Genomic DNA, 15,142 nt, shown 5'->3' on the forward strand with positions numbered 1-15,142 from the left:
TACAAAAAGATTAGACAAAATAGACTTTAAAACAAAAATTGTTGCAAGAGGACATTTATAATAATACAATTCTCAGTAGCACAAGAAGATATAATAGTTATGAAATATATATGCACCTAACAACAGGGCATCAAAATACATAAAGCAAAAGCTGGCAGAAATGAAGGGAGCTTTAGTTAATTCAGCACTAATAGTGGAGTCTTCATTACCCCAGTTTTAATAAGGAATAGAACAAGCAGACAAACATAAGAGGGCAAATTCATGAAACACTAAATAGAGAAGTCGTAGAAGAAGCCATTGAAAACAAAAGTTAGCTGCTGAAAAAGATCAGCTACATTGTTAAACCTTTTGGAAGGAAGAAAAGGAGGGGTGAGCGATGAGGTACAGCAGGTTGAGCTTGAGACACCTGCATCCCATATCAGAGTGCCTGGGTTCGAGTCCCAGCTCTGCCTCTGATTCCAGCTTCCTGCTGATGCACACCTGGGAAAGCTTCAGGTGATGGCTCCAGTACTGGGGTCCCTGCCTCCCACATGGGAGTCCTGGATTGAACTCTGGGCTCCTGGCTTTAGCCTAGCCAAGACCTGGCTATCGTGGACATTTGAGGAGTGAACCAGTGGATGGAAGATCTTTCAAATAAATAAATGCATTATTTAAAAAAAAAACTATAAAACATTCATGAAAAAACAAGACCTAAGTGCAAGCAAAGATGTCAGAGGTCAGAAGAATAGTCGACAGTTCCTGAGAGTACATCAGCTTCAAGGAGGCGATCAAGAGCACACAGACAATACAAAGAGGAAGCCAGGGCCCCCTGGGAGCACAGACACTGCCTGTGTCCACCTGGGTGACCATGGAGGGCTTCCTGGAGGAGGTGATGCTGGCAAGAAGCAGGAGGTCGCCAGGAGTGTGGGAGGAGGGAAAAGAAACCCCCTGCTGAGGAATGGGCTGGAGAGAGGGAGGCAAAGATGTGAGGGGCAGGGCAGGGGCAGGTCTTCACGGATGTCCCTCCCACTGTCTGAGTGTGGGTGTGAGGGGAGCAGTGGCTAGGTCTGGAACCAGAGAAGGTGGCAGGGGCCGGATGCCCAGGGTCTTGTGGGTAAGGCTGGGGAATTTTATTTTATTTTTTAAAAGATTTATTATTTATATGAAAGTCAGAGTTACACAGAGAGAGGAGAGGCAGAGAGAGAGGTCTTCCCTTCATGGTTCACTCCCCAATTGGCTGCAACGGCCGGAGCTGCGCCAATCCGAAGCCAGCAGCCAAGAATTTATTCCGGGTCTCCCAAACAGGTGCAGGGGCTCAAGGACTTGGGCCATCTTCTACTGCTTCCCCAGGCCACAGCAGAGAGCTGGATGGGAAGTGGAGCAGCCAGGACTCGAACCAGCGCCCTTATGGGATACCAGCCCTGCAGGCAGTGGCTTTACCCATTATGCCACAGCGCCCGCCCCAAGGCTGGGGGGATTTTAAACCTTGCTCCGAGGGCCATGGGGAGCCGTGGAGGGTGCTGGAGAGAGGCCAGGAACAACAATGTTCTCTCTCACAGGATGGGGCCCCGGCAGAGGCCAGACTGGAATCAGGGACGGACACTGCAGGCTCCTGGGACAGCCTTGAGATAGGATCGGGGAGGAGAGACGGGGATCCGGTGACCCAGTCCGGGGAGCGTGGGGACCAGGAGGCTGGGACCACCATGGGGCACTCAGCCTGGGCACCGTTTCTGTGACAGCCTGCCGTGGCCACTGCTTCCACCCCACCTTCCGCGGCCAGGGCCCGGGGTTGCTTTCCCAGCACGGGGCGGGCGCTGGGCGCAGCGGCAGAGCCAGGAGAGGGCTGGGGTGGGGCAGCCCCATCGCAAACGAAGACTGCACCTGTCCCTCCCCGCAGGGCGCCCGCTGGGGAGGCGGACCTGGGGGAGGGCTGGGGTTCCAGGAGGAGCAGCCCCTCATTGCCGCCCGCCTGCGCCCTGTGGGGCTCGTTAACGGCTGCGAAGCCCCAGGGGCGGTGGGGCTTCAGGGACCCCCGGCGCATGAGGACCCAAGCCCAACAGCCACTCCGATGCCAGGCAGAGCGCGATGCGGGCAGGGACGGTGCGCGCACGCCTCGGCCATGGTGAGTGGGCAGCCAGGGCCTCTGCCGGCCTCAGACGGGGAGCGCGAAGGAGTTTGTGGCCAGGGGTCCTGGTCTGAGAGACCCCCGCAGAGAGCGGCAGCTGGGGGATGGGGAAGGGGGAATGTGGCAGAAAGATGCTCAGAGCTGGAACTCTGGGTGGGGGAGACTCGGGTCCGCCCGGGGCAGGGAGGGACACCTGCCCTGCGCAGGGGTGAGCAGGTGTACACCACTCACCTGTGGTTTCAGCATGAGGCCAGGAGCGATGCTGGCGGAACCTTGGGCTGCATGAGCAAACACCTGGCTGGTCACAATCCCTCTCTCACCCCTGGATAGACACATCTACAGTGACACGCTCACCCTTGCACACCCAAACCCACTGCCACTCTCACCCTTGCACACCCACACTCAGACTCACACTCCCCCCTGCAAGCCCACACACATCCAGGTAGGACCCCAACCAGGAGTTGCCCTCATCATCCTCCCTGGCCTCCTTGTCTCCCCCACATCCCCCCACCCTCTGTCCTGACACCTGAGCACACCTGAGTAGGGCAGGCCCCTCCTCTGCCCACAACCCTCCATGGCTCCCACCTTCCTCCCACTCAAAGCAAGGGTCTTCCTGACTGCCTGTGCTGCCTGCCCTGTCCCCTCCCTGCCTCACCTCCTCCCTCTGCTTCTTTGTCTCTTCCTCTCTGCCCCTCCTTGCTGAGGCTGTTCCAGGCGTGTTCCAGCCACAGGGCCTTTGCACAGGCTGTTGGCTGTACCTGAACTCCTCTGCCCTCACACAACCTCTGCACTGATTTCCTCACTTCCCTCAAGTGTGTGAATCCAGGGTCTTTGCCCAGCCGGCTGCTGCCCAGTCCTGGGGGTGACACCTGGCAGTGGGTGAGGGGCAGAGCCCGAATCCCCGCTCCCCAAGTTCAACTCTGCTGTTCCTTTTCTAACTCACAGCCTGGCTAGGCTGGTTCACATGTTGGCTGCTGAATGCCTGAGCCCCTCTTCTAGAACCTTCTGTCCCCCTTCCTGTTCAGGGTTCTGTTCTCTGCAGTGTCCTCACTGTCCAGGGAGCTCCCCACACAGAGCAGGTGCTCAGTGAAGGCATGAGGAGTAAGGGGAGCCTTGAAACTCACAGCCTACAGAGACAGAGCCCTGGCTCGGAGCCCAGCTCCAGCCCTGGAGGATGGGGGTGCACGACCCCTCCCCGCCCCAGCCCCTGCCTCGCCAGAGAAACACAGTCACAGCCGCCCTGGCCCCAAGCCCTGGAGCACAGGGCTCAGCCCTGCTCTCCAGCCCTAGGACTTCTGTAGCCAAGCTCACAGCATCCACATCTCCTCTCTGTCGTGTGTGTGTGTGTGTGTGTGTGTGTGTGTGTGTGAGAGAGAGAGAGAGAGAGAGAGAGAGAGAGAGAGAGAGAATCTTTCATCTGATGGTTCATGCACCAAATGGTCACAACAGCCAAGGCTGGGTCAGGCTGCAGCCAGGAGCCCTGAGCTCCAGCTGGGTCTCCCACACAGGTGCAGGGGCTCAAGCGCTTGGGCCGCCTTCCACTGCTTTCCCGGGCACATCAGCAGGGAGCTGGGTCAGAAGTGGAGCAGCAGGGACTCCCCTTGGTGCTCACTCATATAGGATGCCAGGCCTGCAGGCAGCAGCTTAACCCACTGTGCCACAATGCCAACCCTTTACCGTCTGCTCTCACGACACAGGCTCAGAGAGGCTGGGCCAGCTGCTTGGGGTCACCCAGCCCCAGGAAGCCAGGGCACCGACATTCACACCCAGCCTGAGTTGGTGCCAGAGCTGGGCCCTGTTCTCTCTGCTGACACCCCAGGGCTGCCCCAGCACTGCACAGATGCCTGCTCACTGCGATGGGGAGTGTGTTGCCAGGTAGTGACCTCCCCATAGCCAGAGGTAAGCAAGAGCAGGCTGCATCACTGTGGGAGGGGCCACTGCTGCACTCAGTGTGTCCTGTTGTTGGTGTCCTTTGCAAAGCCCCTGTGTGCCACGCCCAGGAGGGACTGACCTATTCCTGGGGGAGCCTGTGACACTGTCCCCAGAGGGTCCCCTCTGTCTGTGACCTGTTACAGCTGGGTGCCGTTCAGCCTGGCTTTAAGTTCTCTCTGTAAAATCCATCAGCTCCTTCTGGAAAGCGCCACTCACACCCCTGCGTCCCCTCCCATGACTTCCTTGGCTCTTGCCTCTTCCCACAGAGCTCAGCGTCACTCAGACACCTGCTGCTTAGATCATTCAGTGACAACGCTGATCACAAATGATTCTAGCATGTTTGGCCTCTATGGGGGACTTCTTGGCGTCAAAACGGATTTGTTCAACCCTTTTAAGAAGAGTAGACAAAATTTACCATGGAGGGAAAAAAGCCCTCTAAGAAATTGCATTGCTTCTGTTTATAAAAGCTAGCACTCCAAGAGTGCTGATTTACTCCCCAAGATGGGAAATTTAGAATATATGCCTGTTTAGTTTTACTGTTTTTTATCTGTTGTTCTTGAAAAATATTTGTGAGTTCTTAAAAAGCCACACACTGGGGGCTGGTGTCATGCAAATTAGGTCTAGGCACCATCCAGGTTCCTACATCCTGTATCCAAGTGTGGTTGAAGCCCCCACTGCTCCACTTCCCCTCAAGCTCACCCTGGGAAGGCAGCAGGTACTGGCTCAAGTATTTGAGTCCCTACCATCCACATGGGAGACCCGGATGGACCTCCGTGCTCCTGGCTTTGGACTAGCCTGGCCCAGCCCTGGCTGTCATGGGAATTTGAAGAATAAATCATCAGATGGAAATTTCTCTCTCTCTCTCTGAAAATAAAAGTATTTTTTCAAGATTTATGTATTTTTTGTTTGAAAGTCATAATTACTTAGTAGGAGAGGCAGAGGGAGGGGAAGGTATCTTCCATTTTCTGGTTCACTCCCCAGATGGCTGCAATGGCCGGAGCTGGGTCAAACCAAACCCAGCAAACAAGAACTTAATCAAGGTCTCTCATGTGGGGTCCCAAGTCCCCTGGGCCCCTACACCCACATGGGAGACCCAGATAAAGCACCTGGCTTCCGCCTGGCCCAGCCCTGGCTGTTGCAGCCATTTATGGGGCAAACCATGGAATGGAAGATCTCTCTATTCGATTTCTCTCTCTCCACTCCTCTCCTCTCCTCTTCCCTCTCCTTCCCTCCCCTCCTCTCCTCTCCTCCTCCTCCTCCTCCTCTCTGTAACCCTTTCAAATAAACAAATCTTTTGAAAACACTTAAAATTAATCCCAAGCTATTTTCAAGATTCCACACACTCTTATTCTCTATACTGTCCAATAGATCTCTTAAAATCTGTCCTCTCATCAAACTGAAATGTTGTCTTCTTTGACTAATGTCTCCCTAATGCCTCCCACCCTCCCACATACACCCCATAGCCACATTCTACTCTCTGCTTCTGTGAGTTCAACTTCTTTTATCCAACAGCAAGACAGAAAGACAAACAGACAGAGCTCCCATCTGCTGATTCACTCCCCCAAATACCCACAATGGCTGGGTTTCAGCCAGGGCCAAGCTGGGACCCCAGAACTCAATCCAGGCTTCCCATGGGGGCAGCAGGGACCCAGTAACTTGAGCCATCACCTGCTACCTCCCGCGTCTGCGTTAGTGGGAAGCTGGAGTCGTGAGTCAGAGCTGGGACTCAAACCAGGTACTCACCTGTGGCACATGGGCACTGAACCAGCATCTTAGCCCCTAGACCAGACAGTCTTCCCACAAGTTCAACTTTTTGACTTTCTGCCCAATAAATGAGATCAGGCAGTGTTAGTTCTCTCTGTGCTTGGTCAATTTTCCTCATTGTCACCTTAAAAGATGGGATTTTCTTTTCCTTTTGAAGATGTATTTAATTATTGGAAAGCCAGAGAGAGAGGGAGAGGGAGAGAGATGGAGAGAAAGGGAGAGAGAGAGAGAGAGAGAGAGAGAATCCATCTGCTTGTTCACTCCCCAAATGGTTGCAAAACAGCCAGGGCTGGGCCAGGCTGAAGCCAGGAGCCAGGAACTCCACGTGGGTCTCCCACATGGGTGGCAGGTACCCCAAGCACTTGGGCCATCTTCTACTGCATCTTCTCCAGGTGCATTAGCAGGGAGCTGGATCACAAGCGGAGCAGCCGGGAGGTGCACTGGCGCCCACATAACACCAACATTCCAGGTGGTGGCTTAACAACCACAACACAACACCGGCCCCCACAGAAGTCTCTTTGATATGTGCATTTCATCAGCTAACTCCTGAGAAACAGGCAAAGATTGTTTTCCAAATATTCATATTATATATAACTATACACAATATGTTCATATAAATATAAATAACTTGATAGCAAGTTAATCAGAAAATTATAAAATATTAATTATGTGAATTGATTAAATTATGGGATGGATTTATCATGTCCCCATCCAGAGTTAACACTGAAGCCTCCTATTTTGAACTAAAAAAAAAAAATCAACAATTGTTTCAGAATTAATTTTTAGCTAATTAATTCAGGTCCATCCATCAAGCAGTGCCCAGGGCACACATTATTATTTCAAGGTGTGAGGATTTGTTTAATTTTTTAAAAACATCCAAAGAAAAAAAACTAAAAAGAGATCACTTATCTTTATACCAGCAGAGTTATAACACATGATATCTAGGTTTTCAGTTTGCCAACATTTTGTTTGTTTATTTAGAGAGAAAGAATAGTTTCGGGCATTGCTTTTTATATTATTATTATTATTATTATTATTAAATTTTGGAAGTTAGAGCGACAGAGTTGAAGAGAGAGGTATTCCACCCGCTGGTTCACTCCCCAGATGGCAACAACAGCCGGAGCCGTGCTGATCTGAAACCAGAAGCCAGGAGCTTCTTCCAGGTCTCCCATGCAGGTGTGGGGGCCCAAGCACTTGAGCCGTCATCTGCTGCTCTCCCAGCTGCGCTAGCAGGGAGCTGGATCAGAGGGGAGCAGTTAGGACTCCCGGTATGGAATGCAGACAAAGCAACCAGCAGCTTACCTCACTGTGCCACACAATGCCAGCTCAGAAGTTCTCATTCTAAAATCTGCACGTATTTATTTATTCGAAAGGTGGAGAGAGAACGGGAGAAAGCTCCCACTTGCTAGTTCATTCCAACAAGCGTGGCTGCACCAGGTGGGAGCCGGGAGCTGGGATCTCCTCCCGGCTTCCCTCCCTCCCACGTGGGTGCAGGGACCCAGCCCCTTGCGCCGGCCCTGCTGCCCCCCGGGTGCGCTCCAACAGGAAGGAGATTCCCTTAGGCGCTCAAGAGCCTCAGGCTTGCCCGGAGACGTCTGGAAGCGGGCCACGCCCCTCCGGGGTCTCTCTCGGTGTCTGATGGCGAAGGCGGAGGCGACCCCAGCAGACCCCCGTCTCTCTCCGCAGGCTCCTGAGCAGCAGGCGGGAAACGGCACGGAGCTGGTGAGCGAGTTCGTGCTGGTGGGATTCTCCAGCGTCCCGCACCTGAGGCCCACGCTCTTCGCGCTCTTCCTGCTCACCTACCTGGTCACCCTGGGCGGCAACGCCACCATCATCGCCCTCATCCACGCCGACCGCAGCCTGCACACGCCCATGTACCGCTTCCTGGCCGTGCTGTCCCTCTCCGAGACCTGCTACACGCTGGTCACCATCCCCAACATGCTGGCGCACCTGCTGCTGCGCAGCCAGGCCATCTCCATCGCGGGCTGTCGCGCGCAGATGTTCTTCTTCCTGGGCCTGGGCTGCAGCCACTGCTTCCTGCTGACCCTGATGGGCTACGACCGCTCGGTCGCCATCTGCCGGCCGCTGCGCTACCCGCTCCTCATGAGGCCGTCGGTCTGCGTCGGCCTGGGAGCCCTGGTGTTCGGCGCCGGCTTCTCCGTGGCCTTGACCGAGACCTGCCTGGTCTTCTCGGCGCCCTTCTGCGGCGGGCCGCGCGTGGAGCACTTCTTCTGCGACATCGGCCCGGTGCTGCGGCTCAGCTGCGCCCAGAGCGCGCGCCGGGCCCTGGCCATCTTCTTCCTGAGCGTCCTGGTGGTCCTGGTCTCCTTCCTCCTCATCCTCCTGTCCTACGCCTTCATCGTGGCCGCCGTCGTGCGCATGCCCTCGGCAGCCAGCCGGCGCAAGGCCTTCTCCACCTGTGCGGCCCACCTCACCGTGGTGGTGGTGCATTTCGGCTGCGCCTCCATCATCTACCTGCGCCCGGACTCGGGCGGCCACCCGGCCCGGGACCGCCTGGTGGCTGTGTTCTACACGGTGGTGACGCCGCTGCTGAACCCCGTGGTGTACACACTACGCAACCAGGAGGTCCGCGTGGCGCTGCGCAGGACTCTGGCGCGCACCTGCCGGCCGCCTAAATAAGGGAGCCAGAGAAACAGAGAGACAGACAGGGCTCCATCTTACTGGTTCACTCTCCAAATGCCCACCTGCTCCTGGAGCCAAAAGTTTAGACCACAGGAGCCAGGAACTCAATCCAGATCGCCCACGTGGGCATCAGGAACCTAACCACTTGGAGCCAGCCTTGCATTGGCGAGAAGCTGGAGCCGGCAGCCAGAGCCAAGGGACTGAACCCAAGCACTCTGATATCGGATATGTTCATCTTATCCCCATTAATGGGTGCACCTCTTGATAATTACTTTCTTGGTTTTTTTTGTTTTTTTTTTTTTTTTTGTTTGTTTGTTTTTGGACAGGCAGAGTGGATAGTGAGAGAGAGAGACAGAAAGAAAGGTCTTCCTTTTTTGTCGTTGGTTCACCCTCCATTGGCTGATGCGGCCGGCGCACCACACTCATCCAAAGGCAGGAGCCAGGTGCTTATCCTGGTCTCCCATGGTGTGCAGGGCCCAAGCACTTGGGCCATCCTCCACTGCCTTCCCGGGCCACAGCAGAAAGTTGGCCTGGAAGAGGGGCAACCGGGAAAGAATCCAGTGCCCTGACTGGGACTAGAACCCGATATGCCGGCGCCGCTAGGTGGAGGATTAGCTTATTGAGCCGCAGCACTGGCCTTTGTTTTTTTAAAGATTGATTGGTTTTATTTGAAAGACAAAGTTTCAGAGAGTGAGGTCTTCCACCCACGGGTTCAATCCCCAATGGCTGCAACAGCCAGAGCTGGACCCCCGACAGAAGCCAGCATCCTCCACTGCTTTCCCAGTTGCACTAGCAGGGAGCTGGGTCAGAAGTGGAGCAGCCGGGACTCGAACCAGCGCCCACATGGGATGCCACCACCACAGGCAGGGGCTTAATCTACTATGCCGTAGCCCCTGGCAGTGGAAGCTTTAAGCTTTAAGACCTTGTTAGGTCATGAGGCTCGGAGTTTTGGCATAGATTACTGCCATCGCCCCAGGAGTGGCTTAGTCATCTGGGAGTGGATTCTACACCCTTCCCCTCTCCCTCCCCTCCCGTCCCCCTCTCCCTCCCATACCCCCTCTCCCCCCCCCTCCCTCTCCTCCTCCCTCTCCCTGGACACTCTTTTGCCCTTTCCTCTTCCACTATAGGATAACACTGTAAGAATTCTAGACACAGCCCCTGCTTTCTCTTCCCAGGCTTCCAAGCCCCCAGAACTGTAAGAAATAAATCCTTATCCCTTATAAATCCCTCAGTCTGTGGTGTCCTGCTATAGCTGCCCCACATGGGCTAAGACAGTTGGTACCAGGAGTTGGGTTACTTCTGTAACAGATACTGGAAAGGTGGAAGGGGCTTTGGAAGTGGACAATGGGTGAAGGTAGAAGAATTTGTAGGGACAGGGCTGGCATTGTGTTATAGCAGGTTGTCTCTGCCTATGACACCTGCATCCCATATGGGTGCTGGCTGGTTCAAGACCTGCTGCTTCACTGACAATCCAGCTCCCTGCTACTGCACCTGGGAACACAGAAGAAGATGGCCCAAATGCTTGGGCTCCTACACCCATGTGAGAGACCTGGAAAACACACTGGGCTCCTGGCTTCAGCCTGGCCCAGCCCTGGCCATTGCAACCATTTGAGTGAAACGGCATCTTCAGGATTGAAAACCAAGGATGGGCCGGCACCGTGGCTCACTAGGCTAATCCTCCGCCTTGCGGCGCCGGCACACCGGGTTCTAGTCCCAGTCGGGGCACCGGATTCTGTCCCAGTTGCCCCTCTTCCAGGCCAGCTCTCTGCTGTAGCCAGGGAGTGCAGTGGAGGATGGCCCAGGTCCTTGGGCCCTGCAGCCCATGGGAGACCAGGAGAAGCAGCTGGCTCCTGCCATTGGATCAGCGCGGTGCGCCAGCTGCAGCACGCCAGCAGCAGCCATTGGAAGGTGAACCAACAGCAAAAGGAAGACCTTTCTCTCTGTCTCTCTCTCTCTCTCTCTCACTGTCCACTCTGCCTGTCAAAAAAAAGAAAGGAAAGGAAAGGAAAGGAAAGGAAAGGAAAGGAAAGGAAAGGAAAGGAAAGGAAAGGAAAGGAAAGGAAAGGAAAGGAAAGGAAAGGAAAGGAAAGGAAAGGAAACCAAGGATGTGGTCACAACATCATTTGCAAAGGTTGCTGTGGATTGCAGTTTAGCCTAGAAGCTAAGGTGCTGGTTGGGATGCCTCCTTCCCATATCACAGTGCCTAGGATCCATCCCTGGCTCAGCTCCTCACCCCAGCTTCCTGCTAATGCAGACCTGGGGGGCAGCAGTGCTGGCTCAAGCAGTTGGGTCCCTGCCACCCACATGGGAGACCTGGGTTGAGCCAGTGAATGAGAGTTCTCTCTCTCTCCCTCATGCTCTCTCTTTCTGACTCTCAATTAAATATTTTCAAGGGAGGTGATGTTGTGGGGTAGTGGGTTAAGCTGCCTCCTGAAATGCTAGCAATCCAGAAGGCACGGGTTTGTATCCTGGCTGCTCCACTTCCAATCCAGCTCCCTGCTAATGCATCTTGGAAAGCAGCAGATGATGGCCTAAGTGCTTGGGCCCCTGCACAAACATAGGAGACCTGGATGAAGTTCCTGGTTCTCAACTTCAGCCTGGCCCAGCCACAGCTGTTGTGGACATTTGGGGAGTGAACCAGCAGATGGAAGATCAATCTCTCGCTCACTCGCTCGCTCTCTTGCTCTCTCTTTCTCTCTTTCTCTTTCTGTCTCTTCCGCTGTGTTGCTCTGTGTTCCAGATAAATAAAAACACATTAAAAAAAAAAACAGGCATTTACCCTTCGACCCAGCCATTCCACTCCTACATTTTTTTCTAAGAAATGAAAAATTTGGGGTCAGTGCTGTGGCACAGTGGGTTAAAGCCCTGGCCTGAGGAACTGGCATCCTATTTGGGCACCAGTTCTAGTCCTGGTTGCTCCTTTTCTGATCCAGCTCTCTGCTATGGCCTGAGAAAGCAGTAGAAGATGGCCCAAGTCCTTGGGACCCCGCACCCATGTGGGAGACCTGGAAGAAGCTCCTGGCTCCTGGCTTCAGATCAGCCCAGCTCCAGCCATTTTAGGAGTGAACCAGCAGGTAGAAGACTCTCTCTCTCTCTATCTCTCTCTCCCTCTCTCTCTGTCTTTTCACCAGAAATGAGACACAAGGGCAGTGTCCTTCAGTGGGTGAATGATTACACTGTGGCATTGCTGTGTGATGGAATACTACTCACCAGTGAAAAGGAGAAATTACTAAAATGTGCAGCATACAAGAGAGAGCACCGTTAGGCTAGCTACAGCCTGGAAGACTGGCAATACCAAGTGTTAATGAAGATGTGGGGCCACAGGAATGCTCATTCATCAACAGTAGAAATGCAACATGGCACTGCCACAAGGCAAACTGCTTTGAGAATTTCTTGGAAAGTTCATATGTAATTTCTTTTTTTAAAATGATTTATTTATTTGTTTGAAAGTCAGAGTTACACAGAGAGGAGAGGCAGAGAGAGAGGTCTTCCATCCGCTGGTTCACTCCCAAATGGCTGCAATGGCTGGAGCTGCACCAATCCAAAGCCAGGAGCCAGGAGCTTCTTCCTGGTCTCCCATGCAGGTGCAGGGGCCCAAGGACCTGGGCCATTTTCTACAGCTTTCCCAGGCCATAACGGAGAGCTGGATCAGAAGTGGAGCAGCCAGGACTCAAACCGGCACCCATATGGGATGCCGGCACTGCAGGTGGCGGCTTTACTTGTTACACCTCAGCGCCGGCCCCCATATGCAGTTTCAATGACACTCAGCCATCCCCCTCCTGAGAAAAATAGCCAGGAGAAAAGAGAACATGTGCATGAAATAACTTGCATGAATGCTCCTATCAACTTCACCCATAAAACCAAAAGTCAGACACTGCTGACATGCCTTCAGCTGTCAAATGGACAAACAAGCTGTGATGTGTCCATTCCACACGTGGTACATGACCTAGCCAGCATAAACAGAAATGCACAGAATAGCTGGCATAGCCAACTGCATGCGTGGGTCTCAAAAGCGTCATGCTAGGTGAAAGAAGCCAGACTCAAAAGTCTACACACTGCATGGCACCACTGATTTGAAATTTAAAAAAAAAAAAAAAAAAAAAAAAAAAAAGGACTAGGAGAGGGGATTGAGTACAAAGGGGGACGGGGAAATCTGACTGCGACAGTGGTTTTAGGACTGTGTTTATCAAAACTCATCAAGCTTTACATTAAAAACTGATTAACTTTGGTCTATGTTAGTAATAGGTCATACAGCTGAGCAAAAAATGAGTGAATGGATAAACAGAAAAACAAAAAGATTTAGAGATGATGGATTATAAAAGAATAGATAATACATGATAAACCAGTATGGGGGGGAGCAGTGCTGTGGCATAGCAGGTAAAGCCACCACCTGCAGTGCTGGCATCCCTTATAGGCACTGGTTCGAGTCCCGGCTGCTCCACTTCTGATCCAGCTCTCCGTTATGGCCTGGGAAAGCAGTAGAAGATGGCCCAGGTCCTTGGGCCCCTGCACCCACATGGGAGACCGGGAAGAAGCTCCTGGCTCCTGGCTTTGAATTGGCTCAGCGCTGGCTGTTGCGGCCATTTTGAGAGTGAACCAGTGGATGGAAGATCTCTCTCTCCCTGTCTCTACTTCTCTCTGTAACTCTGTTTTTCAAATAAATAAAAATAAATCTTTTAAAAAAACAGTATATGAGTGGATATATATATATAATTGATTGATATAGATAGATGACAATGATGATAGATAATATAAATGTTATATAGGTAGAAAGGAAGATAGGTCATAGAAAAATGGAGAGGAAGGAAAGAATGATACACATAAAAAATGATGGAATTGATGTATACATAGAAAGAGATGATAGAAGGCATCTCTCGGGGCCGGCGCCATGGCACAGTAGGTTAATCCTCCGCCTGCGGAGCCAGCATCCCATATGGGCGCCAGGTTCTAGTCCCGGTTGCTCCTCTTCCAATCCAGCTCTCTGCTATGGCCTGGGAAGGTGGCCCAGGTGTGTGGGCCCCTGCACCCGCATGGGAGACCAGAAAGAAGCACCTGGCTCCTGGCTTTGGATCAGCACAGCTCCAGTCATTGCAGCCACTTGAGGAGTGAACCAACGGAAGGAAGATCTTTCTTTCTGTCTCTCACTCTTACTGTCTGTAGCTTTACCTCTCAAATAAATAAATTAAATCTTTAAAAAAAAAAAAAGATAGCATCTCTGCCCCCTCATTCACCAAGCCCAAGAGGAAGCCACAGAGTAAGGAAGCCTCTCGATGCTGTCAACCCGGGCCATTTCCCCAAAGCCCACTGACCTGAGCCATCTCCCCAAAGCACAAAGCGAGACCCAGAGGGCAAAGAGAAGACAATCAGAACCTCCCAGGCCAGCAGCCAAGCAGCACATCAGATCCAAGTCCTCAAAGCTTTCCAACTTCAGGATACCAGTGAAGTCACACACACACAAATCTTTTCATCCCATTAGCTCAGTTGTCCCCAGCCACCATTTCACGATTCCTAACCTCCCAACTAGCATCCCTTCCAGGCAACCCCCAGAATGGGAGAGCCTCTGATGTGCTTACAAATAAGTCGGCCTCGGCCGGCGCTGCGGCTCACTAGGCTAATCCTCCGCCTGCGGCGCCAGCACCCCAGATTCCAGTCCCGGTTGGGGCACCGGATTCTGTCCCGGTTGCTCCTCTTCCAGTCCAGCTCTCTGCTGTGGCCCAAGAAGGCAGTGGAGGATGGCCCAAGTGCTTGGGCCCTGCACCTGCATGGGAGACCAGGAGGAAAACACCTCGCTCCTGGCTTTGGATTGGCCCAGCACATCGGCCATAGTGGCCATTTGGGGGGTGAACCAACGGAAGGAAGACCTTTCTTTCTCTCTCTCTCTCTCTCTCTCTCTCTCTCTCTCTCTCACTGTCTAACTCTGCCTGGTAAAAACATATATATATATATATATATATATATATATATAAAAACAAATAAGTCAGTCTCACCAGGTACCTCTCCCTCATTTACATAAAGCCAAGGGGACAATGATAATATTCTCCTTTGTACAGCTCTCAGAAAGAAGGGTCCTTAAACTTGCTTGAATATCAGCAGATATTATAGAGTTTACACTAAGAGTCTGTTCATGCATATAGCACAGGTGGAATTCTCCCAGGTCAACGACTCAAATGTCAAGAGTTACTCTGAAAGCCAGCGCCGCAGCTCAATAAGCTAATCCTCCGCCTTGCGGCGCCGGCACACCAGGTTCTAGTCCCAGTCGGGGTGCCGGATTCTGTCCCAGTTGCCCCTCTTCCAGGCCAGCTCTCTGCTGTGGCCCAGGAGTGCAGTGGAGGATGGCCCAAGTGCTTGGGCCCTGCACCCCATGGGAGACCAGGAGAAGCACCTGGCTCCTGGCTTCAGATCAGTGCAGTGTGCCGGCCGCAGCAGCCATTGGAGGGTGAACCAACGGCAAAAAGGAAGACCTTTCTCTCTGTCTCTCTTTCTCACTGTCCACTCTGCCTGTCAAGAAAAAAAAAAGAGTTACTTTGACAGATCATTCCAGAAAGATCCAGTAAAAGAAGGAAGAGAGACTTGCTACCTTGGGCAACTGGAGCTTCACCCCAACGGGCATTTTTCACACGACTCTGTGGATCATATTCCAGAATGTCCCACCGGAGACAGACCAGGGAGCCAGGGAAGAAATGTATCTACAACTCCCAC

General features: G+C 52.9%; 1 protein-coding gene across 1 annotated transcript; it reads left to right on the forward strand.

Moving 5' to 3' along the window:
- Positions 1 to 6,761: 6,761 nt before the first annotated feature.
- LOC100352977 (olfactory receptor 10T2-like) lies at positions 6,762 to 8,649 on the forward strand. The gene has a single exon (XM_051837932.3). The coding sequence runs from the start codon at positions 7,076 to 7,078 to the stop codon at positions 8,438 to 8,440; it is 1,365 nt and encodes a 454-aa protein (XP_051693892.3). The 5' UTR covers positions 6,762 to 7,075; the 3' UTR covers positions 8,441 to 8,649.
- The last annotated feature ends 6,493 nt before the right edge of the window (positions 8,650 to 15,142 follow it).

The sequence above is a fragment of the Oryctolagus cuniculus genome, chromosome 16 (assembly GCF_051225735.1).
Source record: "Oryctolagus cuniculus isolate XC-2025 breed Fujian yellow rabbit chromosome 16, ASM5122573v1, whole genome shotgun sequence".
In the NCBI taxonomy this organism is placed as follows: Eukaryota; Metazoa; Chordata; class Mammalia; order Lagomorpha; family Leporidae; genus Oryctolagus; species Oryctolagus cuniculus.